Source organism: Canis lupus, chromosome 6 (assembly GCF_011100685.1).
Source record: "Canis lupus familiaris isolate Mischka breed German Shepherd chromosome 6, alternate assembly UU_Cfam_GSD_1.0, whole genome shotgun sequence".
Lineage (NCBI taxonomy): Eukaryota > Metazoa > Chordata > Mammalia > Carnivora > Canidae > Canis > Canis lupus.
The window spans coordinates 76469401-76493838 of record NC_049227.1 but is presented as its reverse complement, the minus strand read 5'-3'; the positions used below and the strand labels follow the sequence as shown (position 1 = coordinate 76493838).

At 38.4% G+C, this 24438-nt stretch overlaps 1 protein-coding gene across 8 annotated transcripts in view; it reads left to right on the top strand.

The window, feature by feature from the left end:
- Positions 1-24438, top strand: part of LRRC7 (leucine rich repeat containing 7) — a 492235-nt gene that overhangs the window by 119082 nt on the left and 348715 nt on the right. Inside the window, exon 2 of one of the 8 annotated variants that reach the window (XM_038541683.1) lies at positions 23634-23709. The exons of the other annotated variants lie outside the window; for them this stretch is intronic. Coding sequence (XP_038397611.1) covers position 23709 — 1 coding nt within the window. The 5' untranslated portion in view covers positions 23634-23708. The remainder of the gene's footprint in view (positions 1-23633; positions 23710-24438) is intronic. 8 annotated transcript variants of the gene reach the window in all.

Below are 24438 nucleotides of genomic sequence, written 5' to 3'. Positions count from 1 at the left end.
AAGTGCAGGAGTGGGGCGCTTTATTGTAAAGGATCCCGAGGTTACCCTCTGTCTACCAGACCTCACTGGATCCCTGGATACTTGTGTTTCTTTACCAGGTTCCGATTTCAAACCATGTAGCTGTGACTCAACTCTGATGCTGGTGACCTGGGGCTACTGTCATTTCGCTCATTTGGCTAGGGACTTACGCCTTGGGGGATGGAGAGGAAATCTGGTGAAGATCATATCCAGTAAAGAAATTAATGAAATCCTCCGGCTTTATACTTACAGACCTTGCACGTATGCACGATGTCAATGTACAAAGGAAGAATTCTTATCTTTTCCTGGACTTCTCTTTATGCTAGAAAACCTCAAAAAAAAAGAGGAAAGAAATAAAAGAAAAAAGAAAACCTCCAAGAAGCTCCTGGAAAACATTTCCTATCATTTCATGACCTAAATTGTGTCCTGTCTCTATTCATGTGTCATTATGTCTTCTAGGAAAAGACTGTGCACTCATTAGCATAGGACCATTATACTGCACCAATCTTTAAAGAGTTGATTTAGTATTAAAAGTAATTTTAGATAATGTATTTGTCCTTTGGCCTATCATACAATTCTTCTCACCATATCCCATGCTATTGCTTACAGTATGTATTTGTCCATATTTACTTAGCTATCTTAAAATGTTATAAGGTTGGGAATGGGAATAAGGGATGGAAGAGATGTGACCTTAGAGATCAGGAATCTGGGCATTGATGTTAAAGGATCCCTATATCCAACTCAGTGCCGTCTTTTCCTATCCCAGCCCTAGAGTTTGTGGGCAGTACGTATTGCCATTATCTTCACTTTTTTCCTTTAATTTTCTTAAAAATTCCGTTTCTGGTTTGGAGTAAAACCCACTTCTCCTGCATCTCCCTTTCAAGCCTAAATCACTATTAGTCACATTTTGTCGATGAGGCTATAGAATCTCAGATGTGTTAAGTAATGTCTACAACGACACCCATCTCGTAAGTACGTGTGTCGGAATACAAACTCAGATTTGATTCCAAAAGCTATCTCGTTTTGTTCTATTCCATTCTATGTAATTCCACTCTGCTCTGTCTTTATTTTAGTTTTTTTAGGATTCACTTTCTGCTTAATCCCAATTTTTTTTAAATGTAAAATATCATACACACAAAGAAATGCACATGACATATTTGTACAGTTTAAGGATCATAAATTAGCATTCCTGTGCCTAAAATATCAGAGTTGCCTGATTGCATATTCCTACCCGCCTGCAATTGTCTTTTAGTTCAGCACCTTCTTCATTCCAGGAGACCACTCGTCCCCACTCCTCATTGCTTAGGTCTATCTTTAAGGTGAACGTTTAAGTCCTGCAATAACGCCAATCATGCATATGATTTTAGTAGAAGACAACTCAGGAGAAACAAGTGGTCAGTGATTTCTCATTGGCTGGGAAGCCTTACTACATGTTACTCTTTCCATTAATGTCTTAGATTGTGCTCATACGGTGCCGGAACAAAAACCGAAGTTGCACTCAGTTGAATTTTGCCATCACACCTGAAGTTAATACATGTTCTTGACCAATTATTTTGACATGATGTAAAAATAAGATTAAAGAGAGATTAAATTAATGTTGGTTCACAGCCTGAACATTCCCAGACATTAGAACATTGAAATCATGTTCATGCAAACTTAGTATAGGGTTGATGTATTTTAGACAGCTTTCAGAGTTGTGATAGAAATCCAGGCAAATAACTCAAAAAAAAAAAAAATATATATATGTTTTAAGCTCTTCTCTGGAAAGTTCATAGGTTTAAGCCAACTCGCTTAGTTATCTCCACAAACAGCTTCCTTCAAGATTCTTTTTAGGATACAAATTTAGGAAAGATTCTCAGCAGTTATTTTTGTAGCACCTCTGGCTTAGCCTGTCATTCATTTGTGTTAGAGCCTCTACCGGACTTCTTTTAAAATGCAAATACCTCTGAGGGGAAACTCTAGTCACATCATGAAACTCTTTAATGTAAAAGTGACTCCAGATCACTGACCTCAAGAATTAGAAGGAATCAAACATCCAGAGACCTTTGGAAGCCCAGGAAGAGAAGGAAAGGAAATCAAATACATAGATGAAGAGTTCGAAAAGCGTAAGTTTGGCCTGCTACGTAGTTTTGCCAAGAGTTGGTTCTGTTATCTGGTGAAAGGCTTTTTCGCAGAAGATTTCAGCCATCTCCCCATCCTTCCTGTCATTTCAGTAGTGACCACCCTGCCAATTCATTCCTCCTTACGAAAGCTTCCTTCTCCTCCTTGGCGGAGGGCAGGACCCCCTCCTAACTGTCCCGGGAACCCCCTGTGCAGACTGTCAGTGCAGCGGCCGGAGCACAGTATTTCACCCTGTTGCTTGCGAATCTGTTTCCTCCCCGTTGGGTTCTAAGGAGCTGGAGGGCAGGCGGACCCTCCTTATTCCATCTGTTGTTAGCACCAAGCACAATGTTTGGCGTAGAGTCCTTACTCCAGTACAAATTCAGAAAAAAAAAAAAAAAAAAAAAAAAGGCAGGACTTGTAAAATGCACAATATGGTTCAGGACATGATACTTTCCTAGAGTTTAAAGGGATCCAATAAACCTCTTCAGTCTCCTAGAACAGTTCTGGAAGCAGGTCAGATGCTGACAGCATGTCAGCGCTCAAGCATCAGTCTTAGGACTCTGGCATGCTGGTCTGGGGGACACCGCTGGGGCGTTTGGCAGCAGCCCTGAGCTTCCCAGCCCACAGGAGGGGACCACAGGTGGCTTCTAGGGCCAACGTCCCTGAGGCCAGCTGAGGAGCAGATCCGGGCAGCCCACCTCCTGAAGCAGCCTCCTGTCACAGAAGGTGGAGGACTGACCTGAGCCACACATCTGCTTCTCCCGCAAAGTCTATGAATTAAGTAGACGGCCGCACTCCCTGCGAAGAGTTGGAGAAACGGAAAGTCAGGAATGTTGGGGAGATTTCTCCACAGAGAAATTAGGTGCGTGCCTAAGAAGAACCTCCACGTGCAATGTTCCCGAGAATTTTCTCTCTTAAGCCACTGGGTTTAAACTTTATTTAGGCCCTTAGAGAGCTGGGTGGGGGGGAATTTATTAGGGCAGCTTCTACCCAGGTATCAACCACTAGTCTTTCCTGGATCCTTCTGGGATCAGAGGGGGCAGAGAGGAGAAGCATGTCGATTTCACTCTAAAATTGCTTGATTTTTTAAAAAAATATTTTATGAATTTATTCATGTGAGACACAGGCAGAGGGAGAAGCAGGCTCCATGCAGGGAGCCCGACGTGGGAACTTGATCCCGGGACCTCGGGGTCACGCCCTGAGTCGAAGGCAGACGCTCAACTTCTGAGCCACCCATGCATCCCCTAAAATCACTTTAAACCAAACTATTGACACTTCATTTCATGTTCTACTTATCATCCCAAATAACATCCTACATGATTATCAGAGCTTCTGCGGTACAACTTCATTCACTCATTTATTCCACAAATACCAATTGAGCACCTGTCCTGTGCCTCTTTCCCTGTTCTGGGTGTTTGTGATACATAGTGAGCAAAAGTTTAAAAACCAGAAGAGGCACGCTTTCCCATTCTCAACAGACTTATGTTCTAGTTGGGAAAAGCAGACATTAAATAAATTAAGTAATAACTTATTAAAAGGTGATCCATTTTGTAGAAAAATACAAGCAAAGTCATGGGATTTAGGACTAGAGAGGGATTTGAGGGCAATTTTCAGTGGTTAGAAGAGAATAGGCCTCATACAGAGGAGGACATAGGAGCAAGATCAAGGAGTTAGCCACACGGGTCTACTAGTTATCCCGAATCCACGGCTGCTGCATTTAAATTAGGCCGAGAGAACTTGACTGTCCAGAGGTCAATTTTGGCCTGACGTGCTGTGATACGTCTGTACCTGTATTTACAGTCTCCCTTCAGAGAGAGGCTATTAAGTTAAACGTTGCCTTTTTGCGAAATTTAGAAATTTATATTGATGGACACCTTAATCATGAAGTGCCTTCTTTCCTTCCCCAAAACTATTTCCAAATCTTTAAGTGCCAGCAGCGCACTGCACGTGAGCCTCATGGCATGATTCTCACAGTCTGGTGAGCAGGTGCCCTGGTCCTGGAACCCTAGTGGCCATCGCCATGTGCATCGCTGAGGACTTGCTTAGTCCTGTACAACTGCCGTCGTGCTTGTCGGTCTCATTTGGAGAATTAACCTCAGCATGTTTCTGACCAAAAGCACCCATTGCTGATGGAGAATTATGAGCCAGTAAGGGCCTCAGGGAGGTAAATACCTGCTTTTTTGAGAAACTTGCCCTCCTCCGTGTTAGACTATTCCAGATAGGCCTTGACTAGTATTTCTTTCTACTCTTTTTTATAGACGTGAAATGGGCATATAGTGTGTTTCATCTCCCTCTGTTGTTCTACGACTTTTAGAGCCAAGTCGACAAATAAACTCTAAGACACCTGGTTAAATTAGAATTCAGGGGCAGCCGGGGTGGCTCGTGGTTGGGCGCCGCCTTCAGCCCAGGGCCTGATTCTGGAGACCTGGAATCGAGTCCCATGTCGGGCTCCCTGCCTGCATGGAGCCTGCTTCTCCCTCTGCCTGTGTCTCTGCCTCTCTGTGTGTGTGTGTCTCTTATGAATAAATAAATAAAATCTTTTAAAAAAATTTGAATTCAGATAAGTAATAAATAATTTTTTGCATAAATATGTCTCAGACAATATTTAGGGCACATTTATATTAAAAATTACTCATTCCTCGTCTGAAACTCAAATGTAACTGAGTAGCTGTTTTAGAGTTTTCCAGAAAAACAGAAACAATAGGATAGCCATCTGTCTTTCTATTGCCAAAATACGAAATTCAGTCAGGTAAATTTGAAGATCTAATTGGCTTTGTTAAGTGATTCTTGAATTAGGTAGCAGCTAGGATGTAGAGGGGAGTTCTGAGGAACCGTACAAAGTGGGTGTTTATACGGAGGGTGGGGCAAGAGGATATTACCAAAAGACAAGAAAGGATTGTCACATCTTTTTTGCCTGGGGGGTGGCGGGGAGGATGGTGGAGTTTTTATCATGCAGGTCGCCTCATTAGTGCTGCTCAGGAAATTTTAGATGGGTAACAACTCGCATTTCTGCATGAGATTGAAACTGTATCTAAAGTCTCGGTTTGCTCTCATACTGGGGCCAATGACTCCATTTTGGGCTTGATGTTTCTTTTTTTAACACTATTATCTTGGGCACCGGAGCGGTTCAGTCGATTAAGCATCTGACCTTTGGTTTAGGCTCAGGCCCTGAGATCCAGGCTCCCGCCCCACCTCCCACTCAGCACAGGAGTCTGCTTGGGAGTCTCTCTCCCTCAGCCCCTCTCATCCCCCATGCTATTTCTCTCTCAAATAAATAAATAAATCTTAGAAAAAACCCCACTATATTTAATTATAGATATAGGCACAGATCTCTATATCTATAGACATAAATAGATGTCTCAGTATATATAGACCTCTCTCTATGTATATGTATGTGTGTGTGTGTATATATAATTTACTAAAGAATTGGCTCACATGTTGGGGCGCCTCGGTGACTCAGTTGGCTAAGTGTCCAACTTTTGATTTTAGCTCAGGTCGTGATCTCAGAGTGGTGAGGCTGAGCTCCGTGCTGGGCATGGAGCCTGCATAAGATTCTCTCTCTCTCTTCCCTTCTCCCCGCCCTCATCACCCTTCTCCTTTGCATGTTCCCTCTTTTTCAAAAAAAAAAAAAAAAAGAAGAAAGAAAGAAAGAAAGAAAGAAAGAAAGAAAGAAAGAAGAAAGAAAAGAAAAGAGAAAGAATAGCGACAAGAAAAAAAAAAGAACGCACCCACCGAAAGACAGAGAAGACAAAAGAAAGAAAGCCAGAGTAGAAGAAGAACGAACAGAAGACTAACGAAAGAAATAAGAACGAAGAAAAGAAAGAAAGAAAAGAAAAAGAATTGGCTCACATGCTTGTGGAACCCAAAATCTACAGCATAGATTTGGTAGATTGGAGACCAAGGGAGGCACCAATATTTGCAAGACAAGTCCAAAAGGCATCTGCTAATGGACTTCATTGTTGCTCAGAGATCAATCTTTTCCTGTAAAAGCTTTCAATTGATTGGATGAGCTCCTCTCATACTATGGATGACGATCTACTTTCCTCAGTGTCCAATGACTTAAATGTCAATCTCGTCTAAAAACACCTTCACAGAAACATCCAGAATAACGTCTGACCACGTAGCTAGGTACTGTGGCTAGGCTGACAGGTTGGCACAAAATTAACCATCAGAGTACCCTTTATTTTTTATTGACTGAGTCTAGAAACCCTGTTTCAGGGGGTCTCAAGTGAGTTTCTAAGAGTTTAAGTTGTGCCCACAGTTGGTCTATTTCTTTAACAATATAAAACTAGTATTATTTACTATTACCTTTTGTTTTGCTTTGTTTTTATTGCTTTTGGACACAAATATATATTTTTCTAATATATTTTCTTAAATATTGTCTTGTGAGGTCTCCCATATGAGACATGAAATGAGTCAAGCACTGAGTCTTTGAAAGCCTTCAGTATTTAAACAAATCATGTCATCCCTTCCCTCCTGGGTTGGATAATCCCACCCAGGAAGATTCCCACGAAGTTACACAGGCTCACACCTGGACTTGATCTCTTATTATTCTGCATGCATTTTCCTGTAATACGTTCCCCTTAATATTTCTTGTCATTGCTGAATCTTTCTTCATTGCTGATTCTATAAATTTCTGGAATGTTACTCAAAGGCAAGGCAATACCTGTACCATCACCATTAATGATTTTATCACTTTGAAACTCACCTAAGAATGCTTTAAATGTTTTGTGCTGGTTTTCTACCTTCTATCCTTAAATTTGTCCAGGTTTTGTGGGCCCCGTGTATAGTTCTCTATTTCTCAAGTTGTAATTCCCAGTTGCTGTCACTCTGGACTTTTTATCCACAGCTTTAAAAGGGCTGCATTCTCAGTTCCTCTGACCCAGCCTTCTCTCAGGGAGCCATTCTAGATTGTTTTTCTAAAATCCTGTCACTCTGCTTTGGTTAGATTTCTTTAGGGTCCAGTCACAATTGTTTGACTTGTTCAGCTCAAACTTTCCAACTTTCCTCATTCAGTTTCGTCAGAGCCGGGTCTACCCATTTCTGTTTTTCTTTTTCTTTTTCTTTTTTTTTTAAGATTTATTTATTTAAGAGAGAGATAGTGAGAAACAGAGAGAGAGAGAGAGAGAGAACAAGCGGGAGGGAAGAGCAGATTCCCCACTGAGCAGGGAGCCCAACGGGGGACTCGATCACCTGGGATCATGACCTGAGCTGAAGGCAGGCCCTTAAATGACTGAGCCACCCAGGTGCCCCTACCCATTTCCTTTTAATATTTGTTTCTCTCAACCTTTAAGATCTCATTTTCTGCTTCATAGCTGTCTAATCTATCCCATTTAATCTCAGTATTATATGATTTCCTAGGGAAATCTCTTTTCTCTCTCTCTCTCTCTCCAAAGTAATCAGGTAGTTTCCCTTTTTATTTTTCTATTGCTTCTGTTCTGATAATAAAGGCGAACTCTCTTTTCATATCACTCCAATTCCTTCTGGAAACCCTACACAAATTCCGTTTTTAAAGGCTATGTGCTGTACACACATAGCTTTGTTATGACTTTGTGTATCCTTCAGGTAGGCAGCAAGCTTAATGACTTGCTTGTTATCTTTTCCAGTTCCACCTAGGAGAGGGCAGATTCTCATCATTGTTTGGTCTCCCTTTTACTTTTCCATTGTTTATTAGTCAGATTCACCACTTCTCTGTGGGTGCTTCCACAATGAGTGTTTCCTGAGTTATAAGGGCCAGGGACAGTTCTTTTGGGATTATTCAGCCCAAAGCTCAGGGTCATAGAGCAGTAACTCAGACACTGTGGCTATTACCCACTGAAGTCAGCAGGGCCAATGCGACGTTGACAAAATAGTCCCATCTTTCCAAACCATGCCCCAGAAAGTAACCACTTGCTGAAGAATAAAACTGTGAGCTATAACAAACACCTGAGTCAAATCCTGCATGGCCCACTTGCTAAAGCTGAAAGCCCATAGCCATATGTCCTGGTCCCATCAAAAACCTATCCAGGTATAATTTGAACCACCAAAACCTACTTTTTTGCTACTTATGGTTTTTGCTGATACAACTGACATTGGAGGATGCGGCTCAAGTACGTGGCGACAGTCTGAGAATTAGCCCACCTAGTCCCGTCTCATGGGGCCTACTATTGTACACCTGAGGCCTTGGAGGAAGCCAGGATAAGGGCTTGAGATCTGCATTTATGCTCAGTCCTTCAGAACCAGATAACTCCTTCTACATCCATGGAAGAGACGAAATGGGGCAAGATCCCAGGATGTTTAGGGAAAATGCCTCCTCGTGGAATCCAGAGAAATAAGCAATGAGTCTGTCCCCTCCTACCACACTCCTATGTCACTTATAACCATGAACCATCTCTGGCAAAGTTATCAGGGGCTCAGTCTGCCACGATGGGACTGTACATCAATACCTAGAACACCTGTTTCAGAATGAAAGGCCAACACAGAAAGCTTCTCCTGACAAACCTTACATACCCATGAGGCGCCATAACTCCATACAGATTGTCCTATAGTAGTTAAATTTAGTTATCAACCACCATATTTTCATATGTTGATGCCACCTCTCTGGTGCGTGACAAAATTGACCCCTTGCCAAAATACTTGATCCAAAATGACTTCCAAACCATGCCCCAGAAAGCAAAGGCTCTATCCAAAGCTGCCATGAACTAAATCAACAAGAAGCCTCCCATAGTTTGAGAATCCTGTCTGATTCTCCTGTTATTATATCCGGTTTCCAGGAACATATAGAAAAGTGCACAAAATTTCTAGAATATTTCTTGTTCCCACAACCAAGTATGTTGTATGTTGCATCCTGCTTCTGTTCTAGACATCCCTATAATGACGATGTTGAGCAACCACATTTCATGGCATAATTGAGATGCAGCTATATTTTTGTCTCTCTGTCCCGTTAAAAGGGGATAGGTCATCCTCTGGCCCTGATATTGTTGATCTACTCTTAGGGAATAGACAGGCTTGTGATTGCTTTTTTTTTTTTTTTTTTTTTTTTAATGTTGAGTTTTATAAGTTCTTCATAGATTTTGGATACTAATTCTTTATCAGAAATGCCATTTGCAAATACCTTCTCCCATTCTGTAGGCTCCCTTTTAGTTTTGTGGATTGTTTCCTTTGCCATACAGAAGCTTTTTATTTTGATGAAGCCCCAAGAGTTCATTTTGCTTTTGTTTCCCTTGTCTCTGGAGATGTGCCGTGTAAGAAATTGCTACAGCCAGGATCAAAGAGGTTGCTGCCTGGGTTCTCCTCTAGGATTTTTATGGTTTCCTGTCTCATACTTAGGTCTGTCATCCATTTTGAATTTATTTTTGTGTATAGTATTAAAAAAATAGTCCAGTTTCATTCTTCTGCATGTTCCTATTTTTCCAATACCATTTGTTGAAAATGCATTTTCCCATTGGATATTCTTTCCTGCTTTGTTGAAGATTGGTTGATCACATAGTTGTAGGTCCATTTCTGGGTTCTCTATTCTGTTCCCTTGATCTCTGTGTCTGTTTTTGTGCCAGGACCACACTGTCTTGATGATCACAGCTTTGTAATGCAGCTTAAAGTCTGGAATTGTTAAGCCTCCACCTTTCTTTTTCTTTTTCAAGATTGCTTTGGGTATTCAGGGTCTTTTGTAGCTCCATATATTTTAGGATTGCTTATTCTAGCTCTGTGAAAAATGCTAGGGGTATTTTGATGGGGATTGCATCAAATGTGTAGATGGCTTTGGATAATAGATATTTTTAACAATATTTTTCTTCCAATCATGAGCATGGAATGTTTTTCCATTTATGTGTATCTTCTTCAATTTCTTTCATAAGTGTTCTATAGTTTTCAGAGTAAAGATCTTTTATCTCTTTGGTTAGGTTTATTCCTAGGTATCTTACAGTTTTTGGTGCAATTGTAAATGGGACTGATTCTTTGATTTCTCTTTTGCTCCCTCATTATTGCTGTATAGAAATACAGATTTCTAGAAACATATTTCTGTACATTGATTTTGTATCCTGCAACTTTTCTGAATTCATGTGTCATTAGCAATTTTTTGGTGAAGTCTTCTGGGTTTTCTACATAGAGTATTATATTGTTGGTGAAAGTAAAAGTTTGATTTCTTCCTTCCTGATTTGGGTACCTTTTATTTGTTTTTGTTTGATTGCTGAGGCCAGGACTTCCAGTACTGTGTTAAATAACGGTAGTGAGAGTGAACATCCTTGTCGTGTTCCTGACCGCAGATGAAAAGCTCTGTTTTTTTCCCCATTGAGGATGATACTAGCTGTGTGTCTTTCATTTATGGCCTTTATGATATTGAAATATGTTCCTTCTATCCCTACTTTGTTGAGAGATTTTTTGCCACACTAACAAAAGAAAGCGTAAGAACCATGTGATCCTCTCAATAGATGCAGAAAAAAACATTTGACAAAACATAGCATCAAATTAATTTTTTTATTTGTACCAGATAAAATTATACTTGTGGCTTTAAAATTATGGATAAAAGATACAGACTAAGCATCAAGAAACTTTTTCTCTAAATTGTCAAATCAGATGTTATAGAAAGGAACCAAGAAGTATATTAAGACAATAACATATCAGTTAGAAAACCAAAGCAGTTTAAATGTTTCAGGTTTATTGGAATAAAGTTATCATTAAATCCTGGCCCCCAAAGCAGACATAGTTGCAATAGAATGCTGTCTTGTGAATTTTGCTTCACTAGACCCTTAGTTCTGTGGAGAGAGGGTTGGTGCCTCCGTTACATCTGCATCACCAATGCTGAGCCCATGATAAATGCTTACTCATTTACTGAATTAAATAATGAACAGCAGAAGACATCCTCATTAAAAATAAAAATACAAACACTTCGGTTGTTTTTTTTTTTTTAAATCTATCACCCGTGCTAAAATGGAAAAGAAAGTTGTTAAATGGATAGCATGTTAAAGCCAGTGGTGTATTTATGAGTTCATGTTCCTTGGAGTTTACTGATGGACTCATTAACATCTAAAACTCTGATCCACATGAGGCTGTTTTTATATGTAGAATGAATAATTGTTTCTGTGAAATAAAAGTTCTGAACACAAGGGATGTCTGCTAGCCCCTTTGGAAGATTCTCTGGGTTTATTAAGGAAAAATGTTTAACCAGAGCATGCTATTTCAGAAAACCTTGGCTTAATTTGTTTCCAAATTGGTGCACAGAGGGTATCTGTACTTAAAGATTCTAAAATGAGGGTGCCTGGGTGACTCAGCCTGTTAAGCATCCAAGTCAATTTTGGCTCAGGTCATGATTTCAGGGTCATGAGATTGAAGCCTTCAAAGGGCTCCAAGCGGGGCTCCATGCTGGGCGTGGGGCCTGTTTAAGAATCTCTCTCCTCTCCCTCTACGCTGCCCCCCCCCTTTAAAAATATTCTAAAATGGCATCTTCAGGGTTGTATAGGCCAAAAGAAAGATTACATCTTACCTGTTTTAACTGTCTGAACTGATGATGTGTCCATCTGGCACAGAGTGCAGAAAGTCTTGCTCAAACTTCTGTTTTTAAATTAATTTACATTTTTTAGAACAAATGGACCAGGGATTATGTTGCTTTATTTCCTGTGAATTTGAACATCCTGCCATCAAGACTAAAGCTAAATACTTTCTTCTTAATTTTAACTGTGAAAATACATAATACATGTGACTTGTTGTGTCATTTGGCTGCATGCCTGAAGAGTGACTAATGCTACCTGTGTGTTCATGGGTCATCACACACCATGTTTAATCAAGAACATATTTTCACCTCTGGTATTTGACATGTCACATGCCTATCAGTTTACTGTCAGGCAAGATAGAACACACCATAAAGGGCATCCGTTCTTATTGCTCTCTTATGGAGCAGAGCACTGCAGATGACAGTAAATATGACAGCTTTTGTGATCAGCAACATTTTTAGTGGCATCTTGTTATTCATAATACTTTGGCTAGACAGTTTTACCAAGGATAATCCGTGGTGGAATGATAGTTCCTGCATCGTTGACCACAAAATGATTTTTAAGCTTTTTCTAAGGCTTTTTGTCTTTCAAGCTTTTTTCTCCTCAGGCAAACGCTTAACTAAACTTCTTATAAAATTAATTGGGAAGGGGAAAAAGGGAAAAGTGATTATTAAAAGCTCACTTTTTAATTCTTGACTCAAAGGCTATATTTACCAATTTTTAAGGACCACGGTGCACACTGAAGGATATCAAGACTGAATATGATAGAGAAGTGAACTTAAAAATCATAAATAATGCAAAAATGATTTTTGATTGGATATATAACTATAGCGCATGGGGAACTTATTGAGATGAATATTTTGATGATACGTGAAGTGTAGACAGTATTGTGGGCATAGCATAATATGTACTAATAGTCATAATGACCTTCGTGTTAAAAAAAGTGAGTAACAACAACAACAACAAAAAAAGAGTAACAGTCAGGAAAGGGAGAGCAGTTTTATGACCAGCATTAACCAGACATGTTCTTTATCTCCTAGGATCAATTGCAATGTTTATCACATAGACATAATTTATATTTCTGGCGTTATGTATTATGTACACCATCATTAAGCAAAGTTCATGAGATGACCCACTCCTTGGCCCACCGATCCTTTTGCAGAGAATATAGCCTCGAATCACTTAATGCTCTTTTAGTTCTTAGGAGACCCTAGAAGACTCTGAAAACACCACCACAATTTTTAAATGCATAATACTTCAAATTCAGGAACCACAATTTATTTTTACCTTGTCCTGATTTATTTTTTTTTCCTTAGGAAAAAGAAAAGATTTTATTTCTTGGAAAATCTCACAGAAATGACTTCTCCTCATGGCACCATTTTTAAAGATTAGACATGGTTAAAAGTAGATAATTTATTTTTTCCAGTCGTTTGATGCTTCAAGACAAAAACAAATAAATCTTATTTCCCTTTGTTTCATAAAACTGGTACTCTCTTTTTATATTTCAATGTCAAATCTAGGGATTTTAGAAAAAAATTTAGATGGGACTATGAAAATTGAGGGTTTTTTTTTGAGATTATTTTTTAATCTTAAATTGCACTTGTTAGTTTGTTTACCCAAGGATGCCATAAGTTTAGTCTTTTATGATAGAACTTGTTACATATTTATCTATCTATGTAAGAATAAATTGTAATCTCTGATATATATATGGACGTCATTCCACAGATATGTAATTGTTGCTTCAAATTCTCAAAATCGTACAAATGTGTGTTAGTGTCTGTGTATACGTATGTGGCCTGTGTATAATGCATATGTTAACATACATTAACTTCGTTGTGAGCCTTGTTCTTTAATTAGCAATTTGTCATAAAAGGCTATGAACATAAAAGTATAGATAGAAGTAATCAATCACTTACTGACTGACTCAATCACTTTCCCTTATTAAAGTATTTTCCATTTCTTCTTAAACTTGAAAAAGTAAAGGATTTGGTCATCGGTCTTATTTAGAGGGATTCTTGGTTAAAAGATACATAAATTGGCAAATTAAACACCTTTAAGAATTTTATATCAGAATTAATGAGCTTCCTTTAAACAAACTAACAGAATTTGTAGCCTATGCTTTTCTTGTGTTGCATCTCTTCCAGGAAGCATGAAGACACATTCATTCAATGTTAGTCTTTTAATAAGTCGTTTATTTTCCTTTTTATTTCTTTTTTTATTGCATTTTTAATTTTCAAAAGAAAAATCAACCAGAGAATCATTTTCTTCCGATATACGGATATCTATAATAGCTAGAACTTTATTTATACTTGATAATTTTGAAAACTTTTATAAGTAACCATACATTAATATTTTAAAGGATAAAAAGAGAATAAAGTACATTTTAGGAAGCATTTAAAAACTATTTTGCAAATTGTAGAATTATTAAATCAGGTAAATTACCATAATTTTGGCTTTGGGCAACTTTAATTTCTCTATGTCTCTACTTCCTCATCTATAACATGGGAAATATAGTACTGCTTCATAGTGCTTCTGCTATTGTGAGGTTTCAATATTATAGGAAGACTTTTCTGCACAGTCAAAATTATTTATGGCTATCTGTAATTTTTCAAATTAATTTTTATTTTTTGTGTTAACTTTTTTACATTTAAACCTAATTTTTCAGTAATTTTCTTAAAGCTAAACATAGAAATCTTATTCTATTTCTAAATCTAGTACATTCTAATAGTCACCTTGAAACTTTATTACTTGAGGGATGCATGGGTGGCCCAGTCCATTCAGCATCCCTTGATTTCGGCCTCCATCCTGATCTCAGGCTGGTGAGATGAGCCCCGGGCCAGGCTTCCCACTGAGCGGGGAGCCTGCTGAAGGTTCTCTCTCTCTCCTTCTCCCTCTCCCCTCCCCCCAGGCACACCCACATGTTCTCTCTGTCTCTCAAACACATAATCTGATGAAAGAACTTAATTATTTAAAATCTGTTAAATTTCTAAAAATACTTTCACTCTCTCCATGAATCGAAACCATCTTACCTTCCTTATCAGATTGTTTGAGCCCCGATGTAACAAGCAGAGCCTCTCTGCACCCTTAAACCACTCTAGCACATCTCATCGATTGCATGTCTGACGTTAGCGTATTTCAAGTTCTTTGAGGCATTACAATACTAGTGTTATCCAACTAAATAAAATTCTCCCACATACTTCAGGGAAACAGCTGTAGGGATGGAAAACTGTCCCTTCCTTCCCTTCCACGTGCTTTGGCTAGCCTAATAATTCAACTGACACAGACAAATTAACAGGAGAAAAAGAAATTTTATTCTGTAGACATAAGAAAAATAAACAAAGAAAATAATTTTGTAAAGTATCGGCAAACAGAGAGACCTGGGGACAGGGTACTGAATTAATGGAGAGGAACTAAGATTAGTGGTCACTGCCTTCTCAGGCCCACGGGTCCCTCTCTCTGGGGGGGAGGATGCCTCTCACTCCTCTGGGACACGGAGGGTGCCTTTCGCAGGGAGGTGCATTTCCCGCTGTCAGGAGACACAGGTCGTTTTTGTACCAGTTATTTCTGGAGGAATTTTAATTCAAAGTAATCAATATGCCAAAGTGGCATATTTCGCGGTTGCCTATTCTGCCCCCCTCACCCTAAAACTCTGTAACTCATTTCTCATTTCATTTGCAACCACATGTTCTGGTGCTCTGTCGTGTCAATGTTTTGAATATGATAAACACTTTTAATATCATTTATACATTTTTTTTTCTGACAGTCAACTCAAAATTACGAGTGGAAAATTGGTTTTCCTTCGTGATCCCAATTTTGAATCTTTGAATTTCCCCAGAATCAGAAAGACCCGTTTACCCACTGTGTCTGATGCAGCTTCCACCATTACAGCAGCAAACAGCCCCCAAACCTCAGCATTTTCAACAGCAAAATTTATCTTTCACTACTGTTACATGATGGCCACGTAGTGGCTGGGACTGTGCTCTGCCTTCTCTTTGCTCTAGAATCTAGAGAGAAAATGGAGTTTATGTAAGCTGGGATTTGCCACAGACGGCAAAGAGCACTAGTAGCGACACAGGCCGATGCAGAGCTTTCCCTTGGCTTATGTTTTCTGAGCCACAGTAAGTCACAGGGCCTGGATAACCTCACCAGGGCAGGAGCCATAATCCTCCCCTAAGAAGCACCCCTAGGAGCCTGATAGCGTGGGAAAATGCTTCAGATATTTTAATCAATCCATCAATGCATTCAACAGCATCTTTTCTTGAAAAAGAAAAAAAAATCATATTATTATCTAATTATTTCATAGGTGAAATTTTACCCTAATACTAGTTGCTTCTTACCTGAAAGCCTGAATGCTGAACTCTTTTCTTGCTTTGTCAGGTCTTCCCATCATGCTAATGGCCTTGTCCTGAGGCTTTCATGAGATAAGGCAGATGGAAGCACCTCTGTGTCCTTGGCAAATACAAGTGGGAGTAAATTAGGTTTCTGTTGTTGTTTTCTTGTTTTTTGACTTCATCCCTCCCGGTTCCATTTTGCTGGTATAGTTGTGTGGTTTTTGTTCAGGCCCAACTATTTAAAGCAAAATCACTTACCTATGCATGAGTAAGAGGAATTTTGCTGTTCTATCATCAGTGACTCTGAGTTCGAGTCATTTTGTCCCCAGTAACAGTCTTGTGTTACACCGTCATTCAGTCTCCTCCTCTGACTGCTCTAAAAATTATGTTTACATTCCTTTAGCCTTTTCCATTGGACTTTTTGGAGCCCAAATCACGCTGTTTTCTCATATCAAACTAGTTATTGACAATAAGCAACCTGCAGGTCATTTTAACATATGGTTTTAAGCAACATTTCATTCATCCTATAATGTATTTGAGCACATTTTATTTTAAGGTGAAAGCATAATCTAACTAGCCAGGTTATTGAAGGAATTGAAAGTTAGGCAGAGGAATTTAAATTTAATGATGTAGCAAATAGGAATTAATTGAGCTTTCTGAGGCAGCAAATAGAAAAGCAGCATGGTGTCATTTCCGCCGTGTGTTAAGGAATATGGGATTTTGTGTCCGACCATCCTGATTGGAATCCTGTCACCACCAATATGACCTAGTATTCCCATTCAGTAATGAAGATCACACGACCTCCTCCATAGGGCTCTCATTCAATAATTGATTCAGCAAATACTGGGTTCTTCCTTTGTGCTACGTGTTGTTGAACAAACCAACTCAGTTACTGACCTCGTCGTACTCACTGTCTAGGGACAAATGCAGAAATAAATAAGGAAAGAAGCAAAGTAATAATGAACAATTGTGATATTGGCTCTGAAGGAAAAGGAATGAGTGACAGGGAACTGGGATTTAGATCTTTAAGGGATGAGAAAAGCCTCTTTAAAATGGTAACATTAATGGAGATCCCTGGGTGGCTCAGTGGTTTAGCACCTGCCTTCGGCCCAGGGCATGATCCTAGAGTCCCGGGATTGAGTCCCAGGTCGGGCTCCCTGCATGGAGCCTGCTTCTCCCTCTGCCTGCGTCTCTGCCTCTCTCTCTCTCTGTTTCTCATGAATAAATAAATAAATAAAATATTTATTTATTTATTTATTTATTTACCATTTATTTTTTCTGTCTTTCTTTTATAAATAAAATCTTATTTATTCTCATGAATAAATACATAAATAATAAAATAAAATAAAATAAATAAAATAAAATAAAATAAAATAAAATAAAATAAAATAGTAACGTTAATAAGGAATAAACAAGAAAAAGGTTCTGTAGCTGTTGGTGGCCCATCCATCTCCTCTTGATCCTTAATGTTCTACTATGTGCCCGTGCATCTAAGTGCAAGTATTGTTGCACCCTCTGGAGAACCTTCTTTGGGCAAGTGTTCAGTGCAGCCTGGAGGTTCAGAGGACTTCATTCCTCCAGGTGCAGCATCAGTCATTGAGAGATGGGAGTGGGGGAATAAATAGCTCACCTTCCTCACCCCTCTCATGCCCTCCCTGAGCATGAGCATATGCCTCGTAGGTGACAGTTTCAGTTGCCTGGAACGGCAGCGGCTTCATTACTTCCTGTTCCACTTCTTTACTTGTATACTGGTGTTTCACTGGATTGCCTCCCAGATAAAGCATTGACATCCAGATCTATGTCTTAGGCAGAACCTGCTGCCGGGGGAAACCAACCTGAGAGAACTATCTCTGACCACCTAGGATAGAACCTGCAATAGAATACGCGCTTAGTAAGGTCAGTCTCCTCCTCCTCACCCCATGCTCCCCTAAGTCAAGCACGCATGAGGAAATGTTTTAGAAAGTCATCTCTAGACTAAACTCTAGTTTGGGAGGTAACTAAAGTCAGAGTCCCCCCAGAGGCCAGTGAGGAAGCAGACAACCACTTTAGAACTGACAAAAACAAAACAAAAAAATCAATAAAAACCCAGACAAGCCAATGTGAAATGCCAGTGAAATCTAGTTACAAAGTCTGTTGATTTTCTTTTCTATCCTTCACTGCACGTTGTATACTCTGCTGGACCGTGTGGTTCAGTGAAATGTTCTAAGAGAGTAGTTGTGCCATAAAGATACCACTGAGTAAGGAAAATTATATACATGATTAGGCCAATAAAAATAGGCCAAGGGATCAGCAAATTGTTCTGTGAAATCGGTCAGAGATTACAAGGGCTCTTCCTCCTGTCCTACCAGGTCCTTACGTCGTGGTGGTACTGGGGCAATGTGGAGGGGCCTCTGAGCTCCAGCAGCACTCTCAAAGCTGCTATGTATACAGTTGACCCTTGAACAATGGGGAGTTAGAGGCGCCAACCACCCCCACCCCCGCCCGCATACAGTCAAAAATCCGCGAATGACTTTTGACTTTCCAAAAACCTACCTATACCGTAGCCTACTGTTGAACGGAAGCCTCCCTGATGTGCTTGCCTTGCAAGGACATTTCCACGTCAAGTATTCCTCGTCCTCTCTTCTAACTCATTTTCCACTTCTAAACCAGCCTTAAACAGGTCATCTGAAGATTCTACTGGCTCCGGAAAATTCTAAAAATGTTAAAGATTTATGTCCTACCAGAGCATATACAAGGTCTGATCTGTCAGCTTCTCCTGTCCCAATCTATCCTTGGGTGATTGCTCTTCATGCTGCTTGGGCTTAGGTAGACTAAAGTTCCTCCGTGCATGCCACAGACCTTCGTGTCCTTCTGAGTGGTGATCTTTCTTCCTGGAATTTAAATATCAGCTGTTTACATAAATAGGTCTCTCTCTCCTTAGGTGTCTGCTGACATGTCATCTTCTCAGCGCGGCCTTTCTTGATCCCTTTATCTGAGATGTATCGCTTATCACTACAACAATGCCACCTAACAAACAGCAACGGAATCTCAGTGGTGCGCAGTAGCGAGCATTTATTTACCTCGGTGTCCGCGGATTGGTTGGGCATCCACCAAGCCAGGCTGGGCATTGCTTGGTGGCTCTGCTGATTCCATTGTGTTCTGTTCATGTCTGGAGGTCAAAGAGAAGTCAACTGATCTATGATGCTTTTGCTATAGACACAGCTCTGCTCAGTGTATCTCTCATTTTATTCCTCGAACCCGTGGGCCGACCTGGACATGTTCACCTCATAGTTCTTACACATGGCAGAGCTGAGACAATGTGGCCGGAGACACACAAGGCCTCTTACGGCCTAGGATCAGAACAGGTCCACCATTCCTTGCACCCATGCTGTTGACCAGAGCAAGTCACAGAGCCACGCCCAACATCAGTGGTATATTCCTCCCACGGAAATATTAGGAGCAGGAAAGGAATATCTCTGAATACTAAGGTCTCCTTCGTTATTTCAATTCAGAGTGCTCAGTTTATTGCCTTCTAGGTAATTTTGTTTTTTTCTCTTTAATGATCCTTGCGTCTGTCTCACTCATGAAATTTTATATTAGACAAGAAAAAAAGAATAGACTGGATGGTACCGGAACAAATTAAACCCCAAATATCAGCAGTTCTAGCCTTGTCTATCCCTCCCTTTCCCTGGAGAGTTCAAGGGATTTAGAGAGGGGAATAAATATAGAAGGAACACAAGAGACTTACAGTGATTTACGAGGCTCTGCCATTTTTTCTGCCTTTTTACTTGCCTTTAAAATAATATACTTGCGTGGAAGAAACTTAAAGGATCTTGGTTTGTTCATTGAAATTCAATGAAAATTTAATAAAATGTCTAAAATACCTGGGGCATCTAAGGCGCTGACTGACCACCGAGTCAGAAGCCTTCCATGAACTTCTGGAGTGTGCTCAGCGCTCCCTGACCCTGGCTCCCATAGTGAAATAAGGTCACTTTCTGTCGTCTCCTGTCTCAGATTATACTTAAATCTGCTTTCAATCTCTGCCCTTCAGTGATGAGCTCCATTAAGAGTTTATTCCTAATTTATCCAAGAGGCTACACAGGCAGGATCTGGAGGGCCTTAGTCTCATATTGGGAATTCTGTTTTGCCTTCTAGTTTCTGAAAAGCCTTCATATCTGGACTTTCAAGCCCTGTCTTTAAAGTCAAATGACCTACAATGCCACTACTAAGACACCCTTTGCTCCACCCAGATCTCACAAACCCGGTGCTGGGTGTGCGATGTCACACTCTTGGCAAGCCTCCCACTCTAATTCCTATAGGTGGACACCTGCAAGGTGTGACCACAAATTCCGATGAATTTCCTGAAGATACTGGTGACCTTCAAAAGGTCCTCACTTGCTAAGGATGGCTGTGGTGAAATTCCTCCCAACATAATGAACAGACTATGGTTATTTAAAATTTCTCTCAACCTTGTAATTCAACCTAAATATGTTCCCTGCCATAGTTCTTACCTGGATTGATATTATGAAGTTTCTGTGATATGCAGCACCTGTATTTCATCAGCTCTGAGAGTATTATTGGCATTAAATAGTCAAAGACTATTAGTAATCAGATCACAGTAGCACTAGGAGAACATTAACCTTGAGACAGTTAAACTTCTTTAGCCAATTCAACATCTGTTTCAGAGCATTCTTGCCATTTCAAACCCTCTGAATTTTTCATTTATCCCGTAGTATTTGGAAACCTGTCTAGAATTTTAGTGTTATCAAGAATACCCACTGTGCCCTCTGGATGTGAAAGGTTAATTTTGATGGACATTTAAACACATTAGGCAATCTCATTTAGGAAATGTGAAGCTGGGATTTGTGGTGCTTGGCACCCAAATCTGGCTTATTCACTGCGTTGTCATAGCCCAAGTGCTGTACCAACACTGGTTAAATATGACAACATCTACAGAGTGATAGATGCTACATAGAAGCATGACTGAATGAGGACTTGGCCCCGGGAGGCCTTGTTTTAAATAGTAGCTTATACCTTAAGGATTTTTCATATGCACTTTCTACTTTTGAGTAACAGGTGGAAGAGGCAGGTCTCACTGGGATTACTTGCAGCTCAGGCCATCTAAAGATATGGAAAGTTTGGGAAGAAAAGGACTGTAATAAGGAGTACTACTTAGTGAGAATCAACATCCATTTAATGCATAACATGGATTTTTAGGTCATCATTTACATACAATATAGGCACTGAGTGAGGAGGTTATCCATCAAGACTGTTGACTAAAAGACTAGAAACCAGAAATACCACAAAGTAAGTGTAGCCCAAAGCAAGAAACCTTTCAAAAGACTTGCATACAATGCTTCCTTATCTTAGCTCTCCCACTAAGTCTCTTAAAATGGACTTTAACCCTGGGGGCTACATACACTAGACCCAAAGGATCAGTGATAGCACTGAAAAAAAACACTTGAAAATTATTTTTCTTTTAAGCATCTTATTTTAAGTTATTTAGTAAAAGGTTACCGTCAAGGCTGGTATGCTGGCCTCTATTATAACCAAAAGGTTCTTTTTTTTCCCCTTCAACATTGGCCTTAAAAATGTGGTTTCACCTGTTACTATGTATATTAGGTCTCTTGTAAAAGAAAAATAAAATGCTGTGTTTAAAAGAGCATGTGTCCTCCTAACAGTATTTCCCTTCCCTAGTGAGTGTTTGTCTCACTAGCCATGATGAAGCCCAATTCCAATGATTTGCAAATAACAGAAGCAAGTTTATTCATTCTTAAAATAATATCACTGTATATTATACTAAATAATATAATTGTAATATACTAATATAACTATTACAATATTATAATATAGTACACTACACTGTAATACAGTATTGTATAGCATAATATAACTATAATAATAATATTAATAATTCAGACATATTTCTTTCATTATATTGAATAGTGAATCTGCCTGAAAGTAGAGGGGCAACTTTTATTTTCAACAAAGTAGCAACAAAAGAACAGATGACAAGAATATAATAATGTATTTTTTTAAGTATATATCACTTTTTTGGGGCAGTGGAATAACATATTTAGGATTAAAATTTTACTTGTTACAGTATAACAAAATAAAAGCAAAGACTGTTCTCCTAAGAAGTGTGCTTAGCTGTTAATTTATATTACTTTGTATTATTTTTTGAAGATTATTTGTGAGACACTTAGGTTAATTATTATTGTCACTATACAGATAATGAAGTTACAGTAGATGATGATTCCAGTTTTCTAATCTAGACTCTAGACTATATTAAATGGCATTTAACCAGACTGTATCTTTGTATTCCTATGAAATTCAGGATAACATATTGCAGGCTGTAAGCATTTCATTATGTAACCTATAATGGTGCTATGTAAATCATTTTTAATTTTAGTATAAAAGTTAAAAGGCAAAGGTATTAAGAATAACCATAAAAATTGTTAATTTCTATTTCTTTTAATAATGCATTTGTAATCAGAAAATTACTTCAGCCTAAACACATGGTTTGCTAAGCTTTATTTAAGATTGTGCATTTTATACAAGTAATTACATCAATTAAATAAACATAATCTCCAGCATTTTAACTGCTATTTATATATTTTCAATACATTTTTTATTTTCCAAAATATCCTTTAGAGTCCTAACTTCAAGGAGAGATTTCTTTTAGTACCTAAGTGTTACTATGTACGTTTGGCTTTAGTAAACAGATTTTGTACATTTTCTTGGTCCTTTCATTCCAATTTTTAAATGTCTTATTAAAAAATTGCACTAAATAATATCAATAAAGCATCCCTTTATGATTCCTAAAGCATACCAGGCTCAGCCTATGTATCAAATAGATAACTTCTCTGTTCCACTGATAAATGGAGGTTTCCTATAGCCCTGACTTATACATTTAATAATTATATTGAGATTCTTGGATTTTATACATATAAAGGCTTTACATTAAGTATTCAAACAAACAATTTCAAGGTGTCATTTTCTTCTTTATTTTCCAGGTCAACCCTGGGTTGTAACATTGCAGAGTAGAAACTACAATGCTAAATAAATATGCATATCTGCATTAATCTCATTAAAGTCACTTTTAAAAAATAAACTTGATTATTACAAATGCATATGGGTATTTTAGGCTCAATTATCTTAATTGTAAAATATCAAACACATTAAGCTACGAATATACACACACCTAAGTGCCAGTGTCAAAGCACTGTGTTTTAATGACCACCGGGAATTACCAAATCAGGGTTTAAGGTGTAATAGTGAGAACATAAAATCTTATTCACCCAGAATAATTAGAGGAAAGGCAGCTCTGACCTGCAAGAACCTAAATTATGAAAATTTTTAAAAGGAATTCTGTCTTTATAACTTTAAAAAAAATAACATTTCACATTAATTACTTAGTTATTGGAAATAAAACAGGCAAGGTGGAAAATCACTATACAAAGAATTTTCCTTGCAGATACTGAATTGTTTTTAGAAGGAATATTGGACAATAGTGTCCTTTTGTTCCATACTGAATTTATATATTCACAGCTCAAATACTTAAGATGGTAGTGTTTATGAAATTATTCTAATGAGGATGTATAACCTGACAATTAGAAATACATTTGATTAAGCTCTTCACATTCCATTCTTGCTTATTATGTTCATTTAGATGCATTTGTCAATTTATAAGTACAGTTAATTAAAAATTTTTAAATTTTCTTTTTTTTTTTTAAAGGAGCCCGCTACATGAAAAAAATGCAAGTCAAAGTGGTCACAACCTAGAAGTCTGCAGAGACAGGAATAACTAGCAAGTAGATACTATGTTATTTTACTATGCTTAAATATGTAGAATTCAGTAGTATTCTGGGAACTTTACTCTATAATTACAAAATAGTCTTGTAATTTTAAATTCATATCTAGTAGTATTTGTGTTAACTATATCACATCATAAAAATAGGAAGAAAAAATGGTAACTATGGATTTCAGGAAACAAATTTTCTGTCAATAATAATGAAATGATTTTGGTCAGAAAGTGAGTTTAAAAATTATATCTTTTCAGAGGTCTTATACTTAGAGACCTAATTCAACAACACATTCCTTTCTAAAAAAAAGCATCTCCCTATACCTTGTAACACATTAAACCACTGTATAAATGTGTTAATTCCTCTCATAAACCATTAATAGGAATTATATTAAAATCATGCTTTTAAGAAATAGAATGAAATTGCATTCACTTTCGAAGGTTACATTTCAAAATTTCAAGGTGATATCAAATGAAATCTAGACACGAAGCAGGAACTTTCCATTTATCAGTACTCACTGACATTTTCAAGAAATGAAATAGGAGGTTCAATGATAAGAACATGTAATGTTTGGATGAATGGATTTTTAAAAAGATTTAAGAATGTGGGAAGGGTAAATAAGATTATTTGAATGGCAAGAAGGATCTTTGAGACTCTCATGGTTCCATATTAAAGTATTTTGGGGTTGATTTTTGCTCCCCGAATGTATCTCGGAGATTGTAACAGAATCAGAAAATG